The 22,539-nt window shown below is 42.1% G+C and overlaps 7 protein-coding genes across 13 annotated transcripts; 3 read left to right on the plus strand and 4 right to left on the minus strand.

Moving 5' to 3' along the window:
* Positions 1–28: 28 nt before the first annotated feature.
* On the minus strand, positions 29–9,508 carry Zasp67 (Z band alternatively spliced PDZ-motif protein 67). Of its 4 annotated transcripts, XM_070215103.1 has the most exons (9): positions 9,299–9,508; positions 6,708–6,859; positions 5,687–6,118; positions 5,330–5,564; positions 4,126–4,708; positions 3,783–3,988; positions 1,245–1,300; positions 1,024–1,056; positions 29–825 (listed from the first exon to the last, which is right to left on the minus strand). In XM_070215103.1, exons 1-9 carry the CDS (start codon positions 9,395–9,397, stop codon positions 657–659), a joined length of 1,965 nt encoding a protein of 654 aa, XP_070071204.1. In that variant the 5' UTR covers positions 9,398–9,508; the 3' UTR covers positions 29–656. The 4 variants fall into 4 exon arrangements, with proteins under 4 accessions (XP_070071204.1, XP_070071202.1, XP_017015847.3 ...); XM_070215101.1 differs by lacking the exons at positions 1,024–1,056; positions 1,245–1,300 and adding an exon at positions 2,337–2,554 and having other exon boundaries at positions 34–825; positions 5,330–5,579; XM_017160358.3 differs by lacking the exons at positions 1,024–1,056; positions 1,245–1,300 and adding an exon at positions 2,337–2,554 and having other exon boundaries at positions 35–825.
* Positions 9,509–10,226: 718 nt separating this feature from the next.
* Ilp1 (Insulin-like peptide 1) lies at positions 10,227–10,664 on the plus strand. Its single transcript, XM_017160364.3, has one exon. The coding sequence runs from the start codon at positions 10,227–10,229 to the stop codon at positions 10,662–10,664; it is 438 nt and encodes a 145-aa protein (XP_017015853.3).
* A 187-nt stretch (positions 10,665–10,851) lies between these two features.
* LOC108070049 (acid sphingomyelinase-like phosphodiesterase 3b) lies at positions 10,852–21,980 on the plus strand. 3 transcript variants are annotated; one of them, XM_070215010.1, is made up of 5 exons: positions 10,852–10,956; positions 18,039–18,736; positions 19,159–19,351; positions 19,752–20,043; positions 21,414–21,980. In XM_070215010.1, exons 1-5 carry the CDS (start codon positions 10,890–10,892, stop codon positions 21,676–21,678), a joined length of 1,515 nt encoding a protein of 504 aa, XP_070071111.1. In that variant the 5' UTR covers positions 10,852–10,889; the 3' UTR covers positions 21,679–21,980. The 3 variants fall into 3 exon arrangements, 1 of the variants encoding a protein (XP_070071111.1); XR_011418528.1 differs by lacking the exons at positions 10,852–10,956; positions 18,039–18,736; positions 19,159–19,351; positions 19,752–20,043 and adding an exon at positions 21,021–21,246 and having other exon boundaries at positions 21,414–21,553; XR_011418527.1 differs by lacking the exons at positions 10,852–10,956; positions 18,039–18,736; positions 19,159–19,351; positions 19,752–20,043 and adding an exon at positions 21,021–21,179 and having other exon boundaries at positions 21,414–21,551.
* Ilp2 (Insulin-like peptide 2) lies at positions 11,338–12,078 on the plus strand. The gene is made up of 2 exons (XM_017160365.3): positions 11,338–11,561; positions 11,630–12,078. The coding sequence occupies exons 1-2, from the start codon at positions 11,396–11,398 to the stop codon at positions 11,869–11,871; spliced, it is 408 nt and encodes a 135-aa protein (XP_017015854.1). The 5' UTR covers positions 11,338–11,395; the 3' UTR covers positions 11,872–12,078.
* LOC108070039 (uncharacterized) lies at positions 12,518–13,231 on the minus strand. The gene is made up of 4 exons (XM_070214345.1): positions 13,226–13,231; positions 12,962–13,111; positions 12,725–12,892; positions 12,518–12,673 (listed from the first exon to the last, which is right to left on the minus strand). The coding sequence occupies exons 1-4, from the start codon at positions 13,229–13,231 to the stop codon at positions 12,518–12,520; spliced, it is 480 nt and encodes a 159-aa protein (XP_070070446.1).
* On the minus strand, positions 13,599–15,286 carry Ilp3 (Insulin-like peptide 3). Its single transcript, XM_017160366.3, has 2 exons — positions 15,055–15,286; positions 13,599–14,141 (listed from the first exon to the last, which is right to left on the minus strand). The coding sequence occupies exons 1-2, from the start codon at positions 15,230–15,232 to the stop codon at positions 13,936–13,938; spliced, it is 384 nt and encodes a 127-aa protein (XP_017015855.3). The 5' UTR covers positions 15,233–15,286; the 3' UTR covers positions 13,599–13,935.
* On the minus strand, positions 16,674–17,474 carry Ilp4 (Insulin-like peptide 4). 2 transcript variants are annotated; one of them, XM_017160368.3, is made up of 2 exons: positions 17,155–17,474; positions 16,674–17,098 (listed from the first exon to the last, which is right to left on the minus strand). In XM_017160368.3, the coding sequence occupies exons 1-2, from the start codon at positions 17,318–17,320 to the stop codon at positions 16,905–16,907; spliced, it is 360 nt and encodes a 119-aa protein (XP_017015857.3). In that variant the 5' UTR covers positions 17,321–17,474; the 3' UTR covers positions 16,674–16,904. The 2 variants fall into 2 exon arrangements, with proteins under 2 accessions (XP_017015857.3, XP_017015856.3); XM_017160367.3 differs by having other exon boundaries at positions 16,674–17,101.
* Positions 21,981–22,539: the final 559 nt, after the last annotated feature.

A 22,539-nucleotide genomic window follows, 5' to 3' on the forward strand; every position in this document is an offset into this window, starting at 1 on the left:
GCACATCAATTCAATCTCGACCTCTCCAAAACAAACTGAAGCTTTCTTAACATATGGTTTTGTATATTTTAACAGAAATGTATTTCTCTATTCTAGGACATGTTGTTTATTAAGCGTACTAAAAGTCAGCAGAGAAGCGTTTTAAAGTCGGGATAAAATGGTTTTAAATTTAGTTTTAGCATTTCGCAGGGGACATATTAAAGCCGCAATTATTATTCTCTGCTTACGTCCACCCTGCACTTATCTCATTTATTATTTATATCCATTCTTATGTGATGATTGATTGGCTATTAATTCATGGCAAAAAAATAAATCTTGACTTGAGCAAATACTACAGAAATTGGCTACGTCAAAGTACACACAAAGTAGACAGTTGAATTTATTTTATTGATTTGAAAAATGTATTATTAAATCAGGATTAAATATTTTGCAGTATCCCACAAAAAATAATCTTCTTTTAATGTTGCCAACAATGTAACTAAAATCAGAGATTCAATTTAAATAATAACTTATTTAAATCGAATTTCGTGAGTTGCTAATCCCTAATCGCTTCTCTGCCGAATCCTAGTACTTTTCCTAATGGTACAGCTTCTTTTTCTCCGTGTAGCCATGGGATTGGCTTGAGATTGGGGTGGGTGGGTGTTGCTGGAGCACTCCTACGATTGCAGTGACTGGCGAATATCGGACTCGGCGGCCACCAGCGGAGCACGCACCTCGATGCCACGCACGGGCGCCCTGTCCAGATGCGGATTGAGATACTTGTACACCTCGCTGCGATTCAGATCGATTTTGCGCTCCGGCTTCTGGTACTTCATGAAGTTGACCCTGCGAATGGCCAAGGAGCCGCTGTTAAATTGGAATTGCGATTGCTGCAACTGGGGAATGAAACGCCATGGTATGGCCATGGTATGGTATCGAGTGGAATGCAGTGCTCCTCCCGGGGGAAAAACGGGGAGGCAGCGCACAAACATATGCATGCAATGAACCGGAGAACATAAGAAAACGTCCAATGTGACAACTTACTTTTGCATGGTCAGGCCGAGACCCTGCAGCTCCCTGGCGAATCGAATCGAGGGACCGTCGAGAGCAGTCCGTTTTCCCCCATTGGTTAAGTACAAGACAAGGGCGGGCAAATACACACAGCAAAAGCAAAGAAAAGTTGTTAGCCTCATTAAAGAGTCGAGAAGTGAGGGAAGTTCGGGATTCGGAATTGGGGAATTGGGGTTCAGGAAAAAAAAACTTACCTGAAGCGCTGGCGTGTTATATGCTCGCCATTGAACAAACGATTCCAAAATGCAATCTACAATGAAAATCAAGAGGCAAAGAGCGAGGAGAAAAGATATCCAAGAGCAAAGGCGGCATGCATAAAGAACTCAACCGGAACGGAGGAGGAAAGTCAAATCAACTGCAGGCCTTGTGACAGGACACACAGAGCATACAGACGGATGAAAAGGCGAATGCGAATGCGAATGCGAATCGGGATGAGTATGGCAATGCACAATGGGTCTCGTAATGCTAACGATAATGCCAACGATAATCATAATGAGAGTGCTAGGTGCTACGTATACATGGGGTTTCTGGTACATAGCATCCGGGGCACTTCATCAGGCGAAACCAAATGAAACACTACCTGGAATCGTAGCCCAGCAATGGACTTTCGTATGGGCAGCTGCTAATGCGCAAATTTATGGTGCAGTGGACGATGTAAGGAGTCGAGGCGAGTGGCCATGGAAAAGTGAAGAAGTGAAGAAAATGAATGCCTGGGATGAGCTAACGTTATGCTTTTCAGTGGAGTGTCTGCGGGAGCACTGAGCAAAATAATCACCAAAAGTATATATCTTTTATTTTTTAGTATTTTGAAATTTAGAAAATGGATAGATAGTTTTACAACGCAAGAAATATTTTTTAAGTGCTTAATCTTTAAAGGAATTTAATTAAAGAAATTGTAAAATGCAAAACACACAAATCAATTTCCATAAAATGTTTCTTTTCTCTTCAGTAGCATTTTCCTTTTATTATTCTGGCCGTCAGAGAAATCTTTACAAAATTAAAAACAATAGTCCTTCTACTATTTCCCAAAAGGGTGCTGTCAAGCTTTCTATTATTTTTAAATACTTAGAAAATGGATTTGCTTTAAATGTTAGATAGATAGATTTTGGTGTTTTCTTTTTCTCGGTGCGAGTGTTTGCTCTGTGGGCAAAGCAGAGCGATGACATGAGATGAGATGAGAGCCTGACCACGGCAAACATGGCCAAACATTGCCAACTAGCCGCAATAATCAGGGGGGTTTGTATAGTGGGAATAGATGTGGTGCTGGGGGATGGGGATCTACCCACCCGAGAGTGCTGCCCGTGATGAGCTCCGCCTGGGCGCTCAGGGTCTCGGCAATGAACTCATCGTTGTAGGCATCCTTGGGACGGTACCAACGCCGACCGCCCGGAAGGACCAAAGGACGCTCCGAGGATGGGACCAATGGCCCAAAGGCCCGCTTCGACCGCCGGGGATTGTTTTTGCGCACCAAATGCTCCTCGAGCTCCTCAATGACATCGTGTCTCTAGCAAAACCAAACAGACGGGCGGAAAGTGCACACGCCCAGGGGGTAAAAAAAAGATGAGGGCCATGGTTAAGGGGGGAGGGTGGTTAGGGAAAAAGAGACGAAACAATGTTGAAGGGCTTTCCACTTGGTGCCTACTAATTGTCTTTTGGTTTCTGCATTTTTCCCCTGCCGCTGCCAGGGCTTTATTCGTTATTCAACTAGAGAACCATCTTGGGCACAACGCTACAAATAACTTGCTGTTGGCAATTTATCAAAATTTAAACTCGATTAAAGCTAACTAACTACGTTTGGAAGCGCACATTATGCTGCAAGTAGAAAAAGACAAAAACCAAATGGCATTTTAGTTAATTTGATTTGTGGACACGGACGTTGAGGCGAAGACAGGATGAGGGGCGGGGGAGGAAGGTAAAGGGGGGTCAGATCCGCAAAAGCTCGAGATGGAGAGAAGGTCCAGCTGCCCGCAGCTGGATAATATGGCTCAGAGCATGTCGGGATAAAAACTGACTTCGGAACTCAACCGAATAGTTTGATGCCTTGCAGAAAGTCTTTCTTTCTTGTTTCTGGGCGAGAAGGCTCCTTATAAAAGCTTTAGCTGCTATCTCAATAGAAATAAATCAGGCAGTTGAGTATTTTTTGGGACTGTAATGCGTTAAGGACATCTAAGCTAAAATATATGTATTTTGCATTTATTTTTTAAAATTACTCAAAAATATTTTCTAAATAATAATATTTAAATTATTCAAAACTATTTTCCAAATAATAACATTTAATATTGAGCCATAAGAAAATAATAAGACAGCATCTGATCTCTTCCTAAACTTTGCCAATATAAAGTCCATCATCTAGTAATACTATTTTAATATATATCTCATAAGCCTGCACTTTTCTACCTTCCTAACTTTGCTAATATAAATTCCATCAACAAGTGTTAATATTTAATACCCAGCAAATCATCTAGGAGATGAAACATCCACTATTAAAGAGGTGGTAGAATATTTTTCTGCCCCATCACTCAGACAATGAAACATTTCCCATAAAGCGGCCCGCCTAATCCTGTTGCTCTAAATAGTTTGCCACGAATCCGACTCGCAGGTAGGGAAACAGACCGACCGACCGACCGACCCAGGCTCTAATGCCATTAAAACCTGGTAGACCCAACTCATGACAGCCTAATTACATTAACTGCCCTGCCAGGGATTTCATTTCGCCATGGCTGCGAACTCACCTTCTGCTTCTTGAAGCTCTGCTCCTCGGACAACGGCTCCTGCTCCTTCTCCTTCTCCAGATCCTTTTTCTTGTCCTTGGCCAGGCGATTGTCGTCAGTGGAGCGCGATATTTCCGCCACTTCCCGGTCATTGGCATCGCATCTATCCTCATTACTCTCACATGGCCCCAGTGGGTTGTCAGTCCCAGATATGGATATGTCCTTGCCTGCAGGACATTCAAAGAGAGGGGAAAGAGATAGGGGAAGTGCGGCGGGGTTTTGGGGTTTTAGTGGAAAGGATATACGCAAAAGTGCGCCATTAGAGAAATTTAATTACTGTCGACCTGGGCATAGTTTTTTGCACCTGCATCCTCCGTTTCGCCTGCGGTGTTGGTGGTCACTTCCCCTTCCCCTTCCTCGGCTCTTTCATCGATTTGCGGCAGCTGAGCTTCCGGCGAGAGCTTCTCCTGCTCCTGCTGCTGCTGCAGCTTGAAGGTGGGCACCAATTCGGCCAGCTGCTTGGTCACCGCGTCCAGGGTCGACTGTATGGTGGAGGGCAGGGACGAGAGGGCGGCCAGTTGTCTTTGCACATCAGCCAACTGGCGTTCCAGGGCCAGCTCCTCTTCGCTTTTGGGCGAAGTACTGGGCTCAGCCGGAGGGGTTGCCTCCGAAGCCTCGGAAGCGCCTGGAGAGTCCGGCTCCGTTGGGACCTGGACCTCCTCCGCCTCGCAAACCTCCTTGGGCACATCGGCTTTCTCCGGCTGCTCGTCCGGCAGCTCGCTCTCCGGTAGTTGCTCCAAATTCGGCACCTCGCTGTCTGTCGGCAGTGGCTCCTCATCCTTCTCGGGCTCCGGTTCGGTTGACTCCACCTCCTCCGGAACTGGCTCCTCCTGCTTCTCCTCCTCTTTGGGCGGTGTGGTCTCCTTTGGCGCCGGTTTAGCTTCCGGCTGTCACACGTAAACACAAATTAACTTCTGATCCCGACAGCAAACAATGCACTCAGAGAAAAATTATCCTTGAGTATGGTTATTTTTTTATGGTCTTTTAAATGTTTTAAAGCTCATTAAAGCTTAGCTTTTATCAAAAATAAATAGAATAATAAAAAAGGACTTACGTTTTACAGTAATCTAGCTCAAATATTTATTTACAATGAAAGTCATTCAAGGAATTTTAATAAGTAGTTCAGTATTACTTAGAAATGTTTACATTTTATGTTTTAAATTTGTTTTTTAATCAAACGTCTATATAATTTAGCTGTCATAGGAACGATCAAAAATGGATCGGAAAATATAAAGCAAATAACTCAAGATACAATCTTATTTAACATGGTTTTTGGAATACGATTTTAATTGCGATATATGAGTTTAGGACTCAAAACTTTGACTTGCCAAAGCTAGTTTCCGATTTTGTTTTTTAGAAACATTTGCTTTCCCTTAGCGTAACTTTTTCTCTGAGTGCTTATAAGCCCTAAGCATCCTTGTTAGCCAGGGTTTTTGGGGAAATATGTTCGCTTTGAAGGTGGTTTTTCTCTGAGTACATTCAGCATACGTTAGGGCTACTCAACTCACCATGGGTGATTTTTCCCGAGGCGCCGACTTGACAATCGTCACCTTGTAGGCATTGGCCGCCCGCCTTTCGGCCTCCAGCGATTGCTTGCTCTTGGGCACCGGACGATTGGGACGCTGCAGGAAGGTGGACCACTGGCGGTTCTCCTTGTCCTTCTCCAGCTTCGTCTTGGTCACCTCCTCGTTGAGCGAGCGCAGGACATCGCTGGACATGCAGACGCCGGGCTTGGGGAAGATCCTATAGAAATTGACGCTATCATATGGAAGCGGTTAAAAGAGCTCGCCAGTTGATGGGGAATCACTCCCATGAGTGGCGAGTGGAGGGAAGCGGGGAAATGAGCGAAATTGAATGCTACGCACCCGAGGACATTGTGCTCCTTGAGCACCTCCGACTCGCCGGACAGCACGGCTGCAATTTCCTCCTCCACCAGCTTAATTTCCTGCCTTTCGGACAGCGCCGAGCACGGGCGATCGGGCAAATCGGGCAAGTAGAGACCTTCTTGTGCCTCAGCTGGCACAGCCCCGCGATTGTCTTCCGAATGCACTTCCGACAGGGCTTGGCGACATTCCGCCAGGACGTCCACGTCCACAGAAGGCACCGTAATGGGGGCGAATTCCCTGGGAGGCGGGACGAATGGCTCCGGTTCCGGAGTTCGTGCATTTGTGGCTTCCGTCAGCTGGGACAGCGATGGAGTCGGCGATGGGGAAACGAATGGCGTCGGTGACTTGGTCAACGAACCCTCGCTCGTGGGAAACCTCTTCAGGCACTCGTAGGCGTCCTCCTCGTTCTCCCTGCAAGTGGATCAGTGCCGAAAAAATGAGCAGAATTCATGAAAATATAAGTAGTAACAATGCTTGGGATATCCTTCTTGGGGCTTATAATTTCAGGGACACTCTAAGATTTTTCAAAGCTGGTATCACATACATCAGAAACTATTTAACTTGAGGCTTAATTAAATTATTTTTGGTTTCTCAATGCTTACAAGGTTATCTTTTTTTAAAATAGAAGCATTTTATTAAAGCCTGAATAACATCTTGTATAAATCATCTCTAATTTTGATTAGATCTTGTTGGAAAATATTTTAAAAAAAATATATAAAATGTTCTCAAATCAAGTATTATTTTGTTTCCATCGCAAATAGATTTAACTACTGGTTTTAGAAACAGAGTACCATAAATATTTAGACAAGCCAACGTTTGTGCTTTGCGAATTCCTTGAGAACTTAGAGCTGCCGCCGCAAGGGTATTAGGAAACGTTCTTGGGTTTTTAGCCCGCTCAGCTGTGATAAATGGTCCTCGGCGGATGGTATACAAAGGAGCGTAGCACAAGGACCACGGCCAAGAAAGGACAGGAAAGGAAAGGAAAGGGCGGAAAGCTCACCGGTAGACGCCGAAGTAGAAGACGCTGCCGCTGTTCATAATGAGGCGGTGGGCCTCGTCGTGGCTGAGGGGCGTGGCAGCCGTGTCATTGATGCGCACGATGATGTCCTCGACCCGCAGTCCAGCCTCGTCAGCAATGCTGCCCTCGGTCACCTATCGTTTGAGAATGTGGACATGTTTAGATTCAGATGCGGATACCGAGCCATCCGAGAGATACGGATGCCCCGTGCCAGCGGATAAATGAGTGCGAGGCCGAGATAGCCGCACAATGGATGCGATAATGGGAGAATTTCTATTAGCCAACGACGGCGACGTCGCGTGCTAAGTGCATAAAAATAAAACGCGCGCCAAATGTCAACAAAACAAAGACCAGAAGACCAAGAGTCCCAGACCCCAGCGCAGGCACGCACATCCAAGCGAACCGAAGACAATGCCTAAGAGGCGGGTTCCGTTTGGGGGCGATCAGAACGAGGGGTGCTCGAGAAGAAGTGGCAGCTTCAGTTAAGTGAATTACCCATGTCTAACCACTCAGATATAACAATGTTTATAATAGTTTCCGCTATGAAGAAAAATAAACTATTTACATAATTTCGTAATGGGCATAAATTGTGACTTAATAGAGTTTATTTAGATAAACCATTTTAGAATTAAACAACCATGTTTATGCTCTATTAGAATCCAAATTTACGGTGCTTTGGAATTTATTTTCCGGAAAGCCATCATGTAAAAAATCTCGTATTTAAAATTTTCATTTTCACAACTATAAATCAAAGTGAGCCCCACTTGATGACTAAAAAGTTGTGAGAACAATAACAACTAAATACAATATAAGCTTTATGGCTTTTGTGGGGTAATAAAGTACAGACGAATTGGCGCAAATTGAGCATTTAAATGGTAGGCATTAATTTAAAAATGTTATCATTTAGAGAGTGTAAATGGTTCGCAATTAGAAACAACCTATAAATGAATATGAAATTCACATTTATAGGGCGAATATCTTAAAGGTTCGCAGTATTTTATTGTATAATTCAAGTGGTTTTGTAACACTTTCGAGAGCAAATAAACGCCTTTGTTTTCGCGGCGATTGTTGTCGTTTCCGTTATGCGAAAGCCGGGCTCATAACCAGAAAGTCACGACACTCGCTGCCAAGAGGACTTAGTAATGCAAATACTGCAACCGAGCAGCCGCAAAAGGAGGCGGAAAAAAGTGGGGGAGGTGGCAATAGCAGGGAATTCACCCCCACCAAGCTGGGGGTCTTTTCTTCTCCCAGGGGTCTCTTGCATTTCACTTATGGCGGAGTCAATTTCCAGCGGTGAATTCGCAGGGCAAACACTCGACATCGACGGAGGTTGCGAATATTTATAGAACACAGGCTTAGGGCTTAGCTTGAATATACATATGTATACGGGACTGTATGAGAAGGGAGGAAGCAGAGTGAAGAGTGCTAGAATAAACAGAGGTTTTTCAAAAGATTACCGAGGATTGTTTAGTGTTTGCAGAGCCAATATACGGAGGTGTGTGTTTGCACATTTCATAAAGTCGTATGGACCCAAGCTGAAATATGTGCCTTTTGAGTTTCTTAAAGTTTACATTCTTTTAAGCCAAAGTTAAACAAAATTAAATTTAATAATATGGTGCCAATGAAATATAATTCAAGATTTTTAATTATTCTGCAAGTCAGCAATTTTGATTTATATTTTGATAGCCTGCTAATTTATTTTTTGAATTATTTACGATTTTATTAGTTTTTTATTTGTTTAAATAATCAAATGTTGAAAAACCTTACTTTTCCATCACTGTTAATGTAGGCTAATTTTCATAATTCCAATTAAAACAGAATAGAAATGATAAAGCATATTTTAAATTGATCACCGCTTTAAGTGCAAATTAAGCATAATTTGTTTATGTAAAATAAATGAAATTTTAAACAACAAAAAAATATGTATACAAAGTAGAATACAATTTATGACCTTTCTCCTTGAATGTTTATTATATGCTGCGGCTTAAATTGATTTATTCAAAACGAGAGAAATGGACTTTTAGCGGCCCTCGCATTTTGGTCATTTGTTGTGTGTGTGTTTCACAGTTTGCCAATTAAAAATCACATTTGTTTCGAATTTGCGCCGATGTTTGGCCGTTGTTGCTGCTATTGTCAACACAATGTTACAAAATGCGAATAGCGAATGGCCAAATGCAATTTATGCACATGCAACAAAGCGCGACTGCAACTGAAACACAATTAAAATTTGAATAAGTTTATTGCCGCTGCCATTATGCGGCTCATTAGCGGCAAATACATGGCGCTGTCGATTAGATAAACAAAAGACCACTGGCCTGCGAGGAATTACTTTAATTAACTAATTTGCCAATGCAGCGAATCCGAACGGACACACGCACTGCGTTACGTAATGGCAGCCGAAAAAAAGGCGTATCGAAAAACACCGAATTAATCCGCCAGGCGATTAGATATAGATAGTTGGATAGTTTTTTCCAAAACCACAAACGAAACCACACAGGTGGAGGGGCCAGGTGACACAGTTGAGGTGAGAGGGGCACTATATAGATTTCGTTCCTTTGCGAATCGGGCCTAACCTTAACCACCGTCAGCGGATAGTCGTAGTCCGCCCCGCCCACGAGTCGAAAGCCCCAGGGCACATTATCAAAGCGGCACATCTTAATGTCGACCACCATTTTCCTTGATTTATTCCGATTTTTTTGGATCTTTTCGATTTCGTTCGCGAATTTTTTTTAGGTTTCCTCGCTTTTCCGGAGCTTTTGCGGTAATGGGGGAAAACGTTTCGAGTGCAGCGCTGGCAACCAACTGTTGGCATCGCCAGGCAGCCCAACAATCGGTCGGCGATCGGAGCGATTTCGCACACTGCCTCTGCCACTGAGGAGCCTCATCGAAGCATACTTTCCACCTGGCCACGACATGCTAATGAGGCTGCCACTCTGTCAGCCGTCGAGTTGCGCCGCTCCTCCCGCGGAAATCGCTTAAATCGGGGGGCGTAATCGTAATCGCAATCGACAGCAGTCAGAGCCTCTTAGCGGCAAAGTAACAGGTTAAACGAAAGGGTTATACGGTGGGCGGAATTTTTGGAGGCGGTGATTACACTCAAACCAATTAATTGGGGAAAATATAATAGGTATACCACATAAAGTAATCGTTTCCTATCTATATAATCTATCAAGAAAAGAGGTTATTAAAATGTACTACATTAACCTTTTGAAATAATAACCGTTGCCCAGCTAGTGCGACTTTTTTTTCGTATTTTTTTAAAATCAGAAAACTTAAGAATTGAAATAACAGTGCATGGTATTTCCTTCGAATTTCAAAGAAGAACTAAAAATAGAAGCGTGCATTTTTGGGTGAAACCATGCCTGAAATATAGTTGGTAAAAGGACTTTATAGACTTTATGCAATGCAAGAAACCAAGAGGCCATTGAACTGCATTCGCTAGCAACAAATTCAGTGGTATAAATACCACTTGCAGCAAACAGCAATCAGTACAGAGCGAAGATGTTTTGCCAGGACAACGGTGCAGTTCATGGCCTCCGGCAACTGCCGCTGCTAATCGCCATCCTGACTGGAGTAGCGATGATGGTCACACCGGGCGCCAGTGGTCACCAGCTGCCCCCCGGGAACCACAAGTTGTGCGGTCCGGCCCTGTCCGATGCCATGGATGTGGTGTGTGCCCACGGCTACAACACTTTGCCACAGAAGCGGGGAGGCCTCCTATTCTCCACCACCTCCTCCTCCTCTGAGGAGGATAATGTGTGGCAATCGCTGGCCGGGGCAGGCTACTCCTTCAGTCCGCTGCTGACCAACTTGTACGGCTCCGAGGTCCTGATCAAGACGCGTCGCCACAGGAGACACATGCCCGGCGGCGTCTACGACGAGTGCTGCGTGAAGTCCTGCACCTACGAGGAGCTATCCGCCTACTGCCTGCCCAAATAGAGCACTTAACTCACTCATTAACCCAATACCCATTACCCAGCATGCATACACATACATGGCATATACATACCGACAGCATTCGTAATCCGATTCGTAATCACTTATTTATGCAGCACCAACTTTGACTAATGAATAAAAGTAGACAGTGCAAAAAGAATTTGTGTGAGCCAAGACAACCGTCAAAGGAAAAGGAAAAGTTCTAAGGAGGCGTAAATCGTTGCCAAGATGCTGGCTCCTTTCGGCTGGCTGCTCTGGCTTTTGGCCTACTCCGGCCTGGCACAGGCGCGCACTGGTAAGTACGAGGGGGGGTTCTCAACCAAGGACTCATTTGGTATTCATAAATGCAGGGCTTAGCACGGCCCGGCTGTTTATACATAAATTGTTTAATTGGCTGACAGCAGACGCCCACACTCTCCGCCCACAATTTTCCAATAGCCATTTGCATAAGTCAGCTTTGACATTGAACGAGTTTAGCCAGGCGTTAGTCCTGTGAGCCAAGAAAGGGAACTCCGAAATGCACTCATCGCAATCTAATACAATTTGACACCCTGACTTTTGAGGATAACATGTACGGGTATAAGGACCCCGACCCAGACCGAGACCCAATTTTAGAGCCCGAGGAGCTGTATAAAAGCCAGCTCCTTTGGGCCAAAAGGCATCAGTTACCTTTCGACCCGACTCGACCCCAGTTAATCCGTTCGATCGTAAAGCAGCCCAAATAACCTAAAACCATGTGCAAGCCTTTGTCCTTCATCCTGCTGTCTGCTGTGATTATCCTGGCCAGCTCCCCAGCACAGGCCAACGCAATGCGGAGTTGCGGCGAGAAGCTCATCGAAATGATGAACTACGCTTGTGAAACCTTCAATCCCGTGATTGGCCAACAGAAACGAGCAATGCGTAAGTTTTCATCAGCTTCTGGCTGTCCTGAAACCACACTCTGAACTCCCTGGTATTTTTCCTATCAGAGTCCAATGATCTGGACCTCCTCGACCCGCTGCAGTACGTTCAGAACTTCGAGGAGGACAACTCCATCTCGGAACCGGAGCCCAGTCGGCTCTTCCGCGGCAACTCCTTCGAGAGGGTCCTCAGTTCCCTGGCCGAAATCCAGCGACGCACTCGCCAGCAGGGAATTGTAAATAGGTGCTGCAAAAGTCCCTGCAGCTTTGCTGTCATCCAGGAATACTGCTCCGTACCCAAAAGCCATTAGGTTGACTGATGCTTAAAAACGACGTCCCGTTCCGAAAATTGACCGGCTCTACCTGATTATCTCTGGATCTGGTTCCAAACCAACCATGTGAATATATATTTGAAACCACGTTTTTATACAGCTTGTTGCATGTTACACTTTATGAAACGATCGTAAAACAAATAAATATATCCTGCTTTGGGCTTTAGCAAACAAATGCTGCTGAAATACCGTGTTATTAAAGCTTTGGTGGGAAAGGGGACTGTTGAAACATCATTATTTTGTAATAATTATACTTTAATAATTATATTTAATAATCAACCAAGAAATTTATTTATTACTAAACATTCGAATAATGAGTTTTCCTGTGTGTCATTAAAATCACTTTAGCACGACATTATAATACGAGAGATAAGTAGTTAAATTATGGGTATAGACCCATTATTATAAATGTTAAAATGTAAATTCCTGTTTTTATAATGAAATTATTTAACATGCGCGGATCTAAAACTTAAAGTGAATGAATATTGAACCCAACTCGACTATTGATTTTAGTGAAGTATTTATTTAAAGTAAGACCCCTAAAAATCCAAATAATTTATATTGAGGTGTAATCCAATATCCGTTCCAAAATTTAGTTGAAAGAACTTACGACTTTTAATGTTCTTCAAGATAAAGTGCCATACACTTTTATAACAGCTCGATTTATGTCATATGCGATCCAATTGCTTTCCAAATAATAATCGCCCTCGGGAAAGGGTAATACTTTTGAAAACCTGTGGTTTACAAACTCGACATTAATTTTATCAAAAAGGATATCAGCCTAAAAAATAAGAAAATCAGTTTTTTTCCAAAGGCAAAACATACTACTCACAACAAAAGGACATGTGTGATTTAGGTTTGTGTGGGTTGTCAGGAATCCATAAAAGTAATTAACTATTGGGTTAGATGCAGGATTCTGTAAAAATCTACAGGCATCCACAGTGACATTATATAAGAAAGGTCTGTATCCACTAAATCGTTTGTTCAACGAAAAGTGTACCTAATATAAAAGAGCAGAAAATTATTATTTAGGTTAATATACACTGAAGAATACTATACTCACTTTCACTTTGGTCACTGGAGTTTTAAATAAATTCACTTTTATTGAAACGTATTTGTACGTGCGATTCACCGACTTAAGAAAGCAATATTCGAAGCTATCGAACTCGTTATCCAAAGAAGTGCAATTTATATTGGTAAACTCAAACTTCGAAAGGTTCTGTGGAGTTCAGAAGTATTTAATAACGCTTAAGGATTAGTCTAAACCTTAAACAAAGACCTGATTGATTAATAATGCAAAAACAGCAAGCAGAAAAAATTTATTAAAATTTACAGACATCATGAAAGCTTGAAAACAAAGAAGATACTAAAGAGTACATATTTTATTGTTTCGTGGTGTCATTCATAACACACATTAACCGACCAATTTGTGGGGTAAATTATATTATAATAATATATTATTGACTAATTGCACCAATATGTTGTTGTTGCACGGCAATCAGCCGGAAAGTTCTTTGTGATCAAGTGGAGGTACCCAATATATTTTTTAAATAATATTAATAAAAAAACAAAATAAACCATCGATCATGTTCTCATCTGTTGCCGGCACATAGTAAAAATTCTTTATTTCCTTTTAAACTTAGCCGCCAACAGAAATCCGGCCGCTGGGACAATAAATAATTAACTGCAATGAAGACAATGAAAAATCAATGTAATACCCGTTTAATTACCAATCAAGTTGGCCAATCTGCAGCAGTTTGAATACATAATTTATTTAATAATTTATACCCAGCCGATGTATTCAGGCCATATCTACATGCATAACATCCCGTGTTCCGATTCATTTCGCGTGTCTGTCTCTGATTTCCGATCATAAATTATGCGCACACATCCCACTCGCATGTGCACATATATATTATATCCAAATCTGGATTTGAGTAAGCTTCCACAACGACTTAACAACTACGAATACGTGACTTTTAGTCCCAGGCGAATCATATCATTTCGGCAATCTTAGGTGTCGTCGGAAGGTTAATAGAAGGTTCACGTTTTGGGTTTGGGAGCACAATATCTAAGGAGTTCGTCCATGGAGCAAGACTTCAAGCAGCACTCGTCGAAGACCCCTTCCCGCAGTCGTCGTGTTTTCAGCATCTGGGCGGAACTCTCAACTAACAACCTCTCGAGAAGCGTACCGTCTTCGAAGCCCAAGCCAAGTGGTGCGGCCTCTATAAGGTTGAAGTTGACGGGATCTATGGATGTTCGGTGAAATATTATTAACATTGTAGTTAATATTTTTAATAAGATTAAACACGAATATCCGGATCAATTTTTCAATTGATTCGGCCAAAGCATTGCATTTTCTGGCTAAAAAATCAGGATCTGGGTGTGTTTTTTGCTATAACTTGGATAAAAATCGAACAAAATTAAAAAAACTCACTGTTCTAAGCAGATAACAATCTAATAAATTAATTCATGTCACTTTTCTGCCAATTTAGAAAAAATAATAATTTGGCAAAATTGTACTTTTTTTATAAGGGTTACATCATGATTTTTTGCGAAAAATTGACAAAAAAAATTAAACTTTCAGGTTTGAATGCGAATCGATAGGGAATTTAATTACGAGCTCAACGAGGTATGACATTCTATATTTGGATAATTATTTCCATTGCTTTGGCCAAAATACTGCATTTTTTGGGTGAAAAATCAGGATCTGTGTTTTTGGTAAATGTAGGATTTTTCTTTGTGTTTCTTTTTGCTATAACTTGCCCGAAAATTGTCCGAAATCAAAAAAACATTCAGTTTCGGGCAGCTGAAAATCTAAAAAATTAATCCCTGTTTCTTTTCTGCTGATTTAGAAAAAAAATATTTTGCCAATTTTTATATTTTTTATAAGGGGTAACATCAAATTTTTTGCAAAAAAAATGACGAAAATTGAAATATTTAGGTTTTAATGCCAAACGATTGGGACTGAAATTACGACCTTAGCGAGGTATGACATTCTATATTTGGATCAATATTTCCATTGTTTCGGACAAAACACTGAATTTTTTGGGTTAAAAAATATAGCATTTTTTCTTTCTTTCTAGCAATTTAACAAACTCTTCCTTGTCAGATTCCCTCTCTTAAATAAACTATCGTATCCCATTAGTGTCTTTCGCATACCCAAAGTTCGCTTAGTCATCGCGTTGAAGCCATAAACGCAGATCCGGGACAGGGCTTCGGGCAGTTTACCGCCGCACAGCTTCATGGCACACTGCGCACTGCCGATCATCAGGACTAGCAGGAGCAGGCTGGGTAGTAGGATCCTCGTGTCCCTGTTCCGCCCCATTTCGCTGCCCATGAGTGAGTGCTCTCGGATAATGTCCCTCTCTGGCGTTAATGTCTGTCTAGTGGCCCGGCCACAACTGTTTGGCTCCCGGCCATCGGCAGAGGGTTTTATACGGAGCAGAATCGGATTGGAACCGAGTTGGATGTCTGGTGCGCGCATCCAGCGTCTGAGCACTGTCAAAATGCGTTAGCCAGGGTGTCAGTTAGCACCATAGTTCGGTCTGGTTTAGTTTCTCGCCCCGGTTCGGTGTGGGTTGTTATTTATCCCTTCGTGCAGGCATGAGATGTCTGAAATGATGATGGGCCTGGGGGGTCTTACGCATATCAGCTGACGTTTGTTTACGTTCTCACCCAAGAAATAACGCACGGATCTTGATTGCTTAAAAACAAGATGACGTGCATCGAGCACCCTTCGGCAGTCGGGGGTGTTCAACAATTTTGACTTGGTGTGTCGAAACTCATCTGGAGTTCAGAAACTTTAAGCAGGAAAACTTCGTCATGTTATATTTCACAGATTTAACAAGCTTTTGCATATTGCATTAACGGACTTTTAACACAAGGATTCAAACCTCACAAATTTAATGTCATTTTAATAATTCATTTATTATCTAATTTGCACTGCCTACAATCCCTTCCAAGAGACCTATAATTACATGTTGATATGTTGAAAAATTGTACTTGAAAATATATCTAAATAGTTTTTCAACTACTAAAATTTCTAAAAATATTTCAACGAAAACAAACCTATTTCATAATTCCCTAAAATGATAAGGCAAAAACACAATTAATCAGATTTTAATAACCACTTTTGCCGCTTCTCCAAGTGAGTCGTCATTTTCCCATTCAAATGAAAACAAGAGCTAACTAATTCCATTGCTTTTAACTCGAAAACAATAACACGCCTTTGTTATCTCATTATCTTGGCTAAGTGCTCGGGTACTTTATGGTTTCCCCAAGTCCCTTTTGAAAATGATACCACGCCTGAGCCGGTGAGTCCCTGGAAATCAGGTAGACTTCTACCTGTAAGCCCTGAATTATTATCAGTGCAAATCTTTGTTTTAATACGGTTTTATCTGTGGGAAAACCCTGCTGCTGATTGGAAGTTGTTTACTTGTTTGTCCATCGGTCGATAACAAAAGTCAGGCCCAAGAAAAAAGGGAAAACGAATTCAAACCGAAACTGAAACTGAATTTGAGTGTATTCCCTCGTTCGTTTCGCCTCGGCCTTTGTTTTGCTTATTAAAATCAGAACGTCATCTAATTAAGAATTCATAATTTTCATTATTGTTCTCGGAAAACAAGGGCACCGCACGGTAGGTGCTGAATGGCAGCTGCCTGTGGGTTGCTCGCTGTTTGGGTTGTTTTGGGTGTTGATGGGCCGGGGATTCCCCATGCCGCACAGCTGGAATGCCGCCGGGCCGAAAAAACCAAGGACTTTGCTTTTATTTCTGCTGCTGCTGTTTGGAGAGTAACTTTATTTGCTTCCACTAGGAATTTACAATGAAATATTTGGGAATACGATTACGTTTATAGTTAGGTCTAAGTGTATTGAAATGAGTTGGAAATTGTCCTGCTTTTCGGGCCAATCCTGCCCCCGTGTGCCCCCTGCCGCCAATTATTTAATTATATAAATCAAATCGGGTTCATCTGGTATCTGGTGTCTGGTATCTGGAAAGATGGTGCTGATCATATGGCGCAGTAGTTCATGATATCGTCGTAGGTGCAGCCATCCTTGCAGCACTCGTGGGCAATGTTTCGTCGGTGGCGCCGCAACTTGCGTCCACTTCCGGTGGCATCCAATTGTTCCGATTCCTTTTCCTTGTCCTCCTCCTCCAGCGGCCGGAGCCTGCGGATCAGGGTTCGCACTCTATCCTTGGGCACTTCTTGAAAGTTAGTTAGATGTGCGATATAATAGAAGGGAAAGCCAGCCACTCACCATTGCTCCGCTTGAGTCTGGATGGAAAGCCCTTGATGCAAATGTGATTCAGTTCCCGTATCAAGGCGTCGCCGCACATCTTCCGACGTCCCTGGACCGGCTGCAGCAACTGCGACGTGGTGGCCACCAGGAGCAGCAGCGCCAGCCCCAATCTGATCAGGCTCATCCTGCTCGATCTTTTGCTCCTCCGTCCGTTCTCTCGCCGGGCATAAATGAAATGCCTCCAATGTCTCTGGTACTCGGTCCTATCGCGAATAGCTCTTCTTGCTCCTGGCAAACCGATCGATGGGCATGCCAAATGAAACTGATCTCTGCTCTTGGCCGGCGCTTAAAACGTCGCCTCGCTAATTGACCGACTTTGTGACTTCGCGCTTTGGGCCAGGTAGAAACCAGCTCGGCTCAGCTCAGCTCAGGTCAGTCAACCAGCCAACTGCAGGGAAATCTCCTAGGACTCCCAGGTTTTCCTTATAGCCGACCAGCCGGCGGGCAAATACCCGGGGAAATGGCCTTTCCCGGCCAGGAATTGCCCTTAGAATAAGCCAAAGTCAAAATCTAATCTCGATCCCCTGCTCACAGAAGAGAAATACATACAAAATGTTACAGGGATTTGGAAAAGAAAAAAATTAAATATTGAAATTATCAATACAGATAATCCAAATTTAATCAATTTAAAATCAAAAATAATAAAAACCGTTACTCAGCTAAAGGAAGTTCGAAGGAGATGGAGTTATGCAGTCGCCAAAGCTACTGGCGCCATCTAGCGGCTATTTCATTTTTGCTCATAACTTTTGAATGGATGGTTCGATTTTAAAATGTTCTTCTACAAAATATTAATAGTAATGCTAATTATATTTTTCTACCTATTTATACTTATTTCCTGATAGGCTTCTTCTGGCACATTAGTGACCTGCACCTGGACACATTTTACTCCACGCAAGGTGATATCTACAGGAGCTGCTGGGAGTTGGCTCGCTCGGTTTCCGGCTCAAATGCCAACAATGCGGCAACAGAGGCGCCTGGTCCCTTCGGCCACTACAACTGCGACAGTCCGTGGAGTCTGATCGAGTCCGCAGTGAAGACCATGAAGGCCAAGCAGGGAGACAATGTGGAGTTCGTCCTGTGGACCGGCGATGCCCTCTCCCATTCCGCCCAACCGCTTTCCGAGCAGAAGCAGCACGAGATCCTGCGGAATATCACCGAACTGCTGGGTCGCAGCTTCTCCTCGCAGTTCATCTTCCCGGTTTTGGGTCACGAGGACGGGAGCGGTAGCTACCGAAGATTGGGCGAACTGTGGCGCCACTGGCTGCCCTCGGAGGCCCTGGTGACCTTCGACCAGGGCGGCTACTACTCCATCGAGCAGACCAAGAGCCGCCTGCGCATCGTGGCCCTGAACACGAATTTCATGCGGCATGATTCCGATCCGGATATCAGGACATCGCACAGTCTGCGATGGCCAACGGAATATTTCACGGAGCCCAAAGCATCCGTGAGCTCAATTTCGGCTGAGGACGAACTGCTGGCGGAGCAACAGTGGCTTTGGCTGGAGGAGGTGCTCACCAAGTCCGAGGAGAAACAGGAAACGGTAGCGAAATAAAACTGATATTATTTTTACCATTTATCAATATTTTTATCCAATTTATTTTAAAGTTACATATTAATCTTTTACATATTTTAATGCAACACATTTTTAATTTAAACCCAAAAATGTATCAAATTAAGCTTAACTATGCCACAAATATTTTAATTTGATAGAAAATTTAAATTTGCCAGGCGTAACGGCTACTTTTTCCTGAAATTAACGAGATATTTAAAATCATTTTTCATACGTAAATATTCAATATTTTTATTTCCCTGCCTTTGGGCTATCACATGCCAGAAAATCCAATCGGATAGCTGGCTGCCCTTTTGATTAATTATAATATTTAATTTGCAGCAGGCAGAATTGATTTCATTTTATTCATCGGCCGGATTAAATGAACTGAAACTGTTGACTTTTGTCCCCAGGTGTATATAGTGGGCCACATGCCGCCGGGCGTTGATGAACGTCAGATGGGATCTCAGCGCAACCAGTTAACTTTCACCGAGCACAACAACCAGCGCTACCTGGAGATAGTGCGACGATTTGCCAAAGTCATCCAGGGTCAGTTCTTCGGTCACCTTCACTCGGACACCTTTCGCGTGATCTACGATGCCAAAGGTGCGGTATAGTCCTTGCCACTTACTTTAAAGTCAATCAAAATCAAAAAATATTTTCTTACAAACATTTATTTTAAATATTACAATTTTTAAAATTACCTTTAAAATATATATATAGTTATTTTTTCTAAAATTCCATTTCCAAATATTTTGTTGGTTTTATAAAAAATAAATATTTATTTATTCTATTTGTATAAGTTCCTCTATATTATATATATATTTTTTTTTTTGAAGAAAATTTTAGTATACATATTTCAACAAATCCCGAAAATTCCCAACACTTTGCAATTCAAAAGGATTTTTCCATATCCATTTTCTTGTTTAATAAATCACTGTATATATGGCCGGGGAAAAATTCGTTAAATATTGTACACAACTAACATTGTTGCTTCCGCTGGCAGGCAATCCCATTTCGTGGCTGATGATTGCCCCGTCGATTGTGCCCGGCAAGGCCGGAATCGGCTCACCGAATAATCCCGCCCTGCGGCTCTACAAGTTCGACACGGGAAGCGGCCAGGTGCTGGACTACACGCAGTTCTGGCTGGATCTGCATTTGGCCAACCGGGCCAACGAGCCCACCTGGCAGCTGGAGTACAACCTGACGCACCACTACGCCCTGCCGAATATCTCCGCCGGCGCCCTTCATAATCTCGCCGAGCATTTTTCGGACGCCGATTCCCCCTGGTTCACCAGGTGAGTTATTAGGGGCGAATTATGCCCTGGTTGATTGATCATTGGAGCTGAAAGATAGATTTGCCTGTGCAAGCGATACTTACGATGGGAAGTAATGAGTCCAGTACAAAATATGTGCATCAAATTAAGAACCTTAACTTCTTTTGAAAATGTAAATTTTTTTTGAAAAACCTAGTGCAATTATTATAGTCTCTTTCACTGTTTTATTTAGTAACGGCATAAATTAATGTCCGAAAAGAATCCACATTTTCTATAATGTAAAGCCCAAAAGCCATTTTACTTTTTGGTATTTTACGCTATATTAATCCAATATACAAAAGAAAATATTTAGAAATTAATTTATACCCAAAAAGCATTTTCCGATTAAAAGTACATATATACTTAAAAAACAAATCCCTTTTTCATTACCTGCTCCCCTCTTTAAAATACAGTTCTCACTTTACAAAGCTTGCTGGCAAAAAAAATGAAATAGTCAACTTATTTCTTTAATGTGATCAAATAAATCCATTTAAAATTGAAAATTCGCTGAAAAACTTATCACAACTAATTGTGCATTTTATTGCCAGTGCCCCAACAGTTTTTGTTGAAAGAGGTACGTTTGTTAAAAGAAATGTTTTTTTTATATAGGAAAAGTTTCTGATCTGATATTTAAATTCAAAAGCCTTTTGTTTTTTTAAACTCCCATCTGGTTATCAACTGTTTAAACAGTTAAGGAAAATGTAAGACTTAAATTCCATTGAAATCAAGGACCGTAAATAACAGTTATTTGTGATTTTTATTTTAAAAAGACTACTGTGATATTTGGTTTTAAAAGGCAAAAATAACGTTCTTTTTTCTCTTGTCCACAAAGTATATGCATTTCAAAAAAACTGAAGAGCAAATTAACTGTTATTTCTTCATGTCTATAAAGTGCATAAAAACCAGTTAAATTGTTGATTAAAACTTGTACAAATCTCAGTAGGCCTTTTAAAATAAAAATCACAAATAACTGTTATTTACGGTCCCTGATTAAAATACAATTTTAACATTCATTTACTTGGAATATAAACACCCGGAATACACGAATTTATAAGTTATTCGCACAACTGTAGAGCTTAACTGGGAATCCGTTTAGAGCAGAATTTAAGGGGACACAGGTAGACTCCTTCAATCAGGCACTCGTTGAGGAGCAGGAGGCCACCTGCCCCAGAGAAGCTGCAATATGTAAATCAAAATGAAAGATAGCGGCTGGGCTAAGAGCATTTATGAAAGCCCGGCTGGCCGGCAGTACAGGCTAAAACAAACAGGGGATTCCAAATGACACCCTTGCCCCCACTCAATGCTATTTTTTCCCCGTTTTCACTCCTTTTTCCCCTCTTCTTCCCACCCAGATACCACCGAGCCAACGACGTGCGATACGGGTCGGCCTGCCCCGGCCCCTGCAGGCTCAATCATTACTGCGCCATCACGCGCCTGGACTACGATGAGTTCCGTCTATGCCTGGAGAAGGAGCAGCTGGCGCTGCAAGGACACGCCCCCGCCGCCCGAGTGCCCACCTCGTGGAGCTGGCTGCTCGGCGTGCTCGGCGTTTTTTATGGCCTGGCCACGGGGTGGTGGGCCGGGCGATGCAACAATTGCCACATCCAGCGAATTTAAGCGTTCTCGCTTAAGCGGAACCATATCAATGTGGGGATGAGCCCCAGGATGCGCAGGCACTCAGAAAAAAATCGGAAATTGTGCGGAAATTAAATTGAATATTTAAAAAATGGATAGGTTTAAAAAAATGTAGTCCTTTAAATTATTCAGAGTTTCCTATATTTTTATTTCTTACTTATATTGTAAAAAATCAATTAGTATTAAGCAATAGTTCTCTAAAAAACAACAAGTTTCAGACATTACAATTTAAAAATACATTACAATGTCAATAAAACCAACGACATTTTCTAATTTGTTCAGAAATAAATAGGGTTTTTAAAAAATTCTGTATATGTAATGTAAAATATATCTTAAAAAATGTATTATTTAGCTCAGAATATCTCAAAAATATCATTATCATTTTTTTCATTTTTAATACATATTTTACCCTTAACCTTAAAAAAAAAGAAAACTAGGCTACCTTTTTAAGGCCGAAATTTTTTCTGAGTGTGATGATGGGAAAATAGATAGTAATGGAAATAGGACGAGAAGGAGGAGGAGGATTACTTGCGCCCGGGCTGAGCAATTCCTATATACAAGTATAGCGCTAATTTACTCTCAATTATGCTGCATACGAGCCAGTATGCGTGCCATATCGTTTGTGTGTGTGATATGATTACAAAGAAAATCGTCTCTGCATGTGTATTCGCGAATATATATGCCTCTATGTATATGTGTATTGTATGGACTTGGATATGTATATGTTTATCTGGATGTACTTATTGTATATGAAATAAACGAAAAATTTTTAATGTTACTGCCCTTGCTCAATTTATTTTTCGGCAGCGCTTCGCTTCCGCTTTCTATAAATCAAATAAAAAC

The sequence above is a fragment of the Drosophila takahashii genome, chromosome 3L, assembly GCF_030179915.1.
Source record: "Drosophila takahashii strain IR98-3 E-12201 chromosome 3L, DtakHiC1v2, whole genome shotgun sequence".
In the NCBI taxonomy this organism is placed as follows: Eukaryota; Metazoa; Arthropoda; class Insecta; order Diptera; family Drosophilidae; genus Drosophila; species Drosophila takahashii.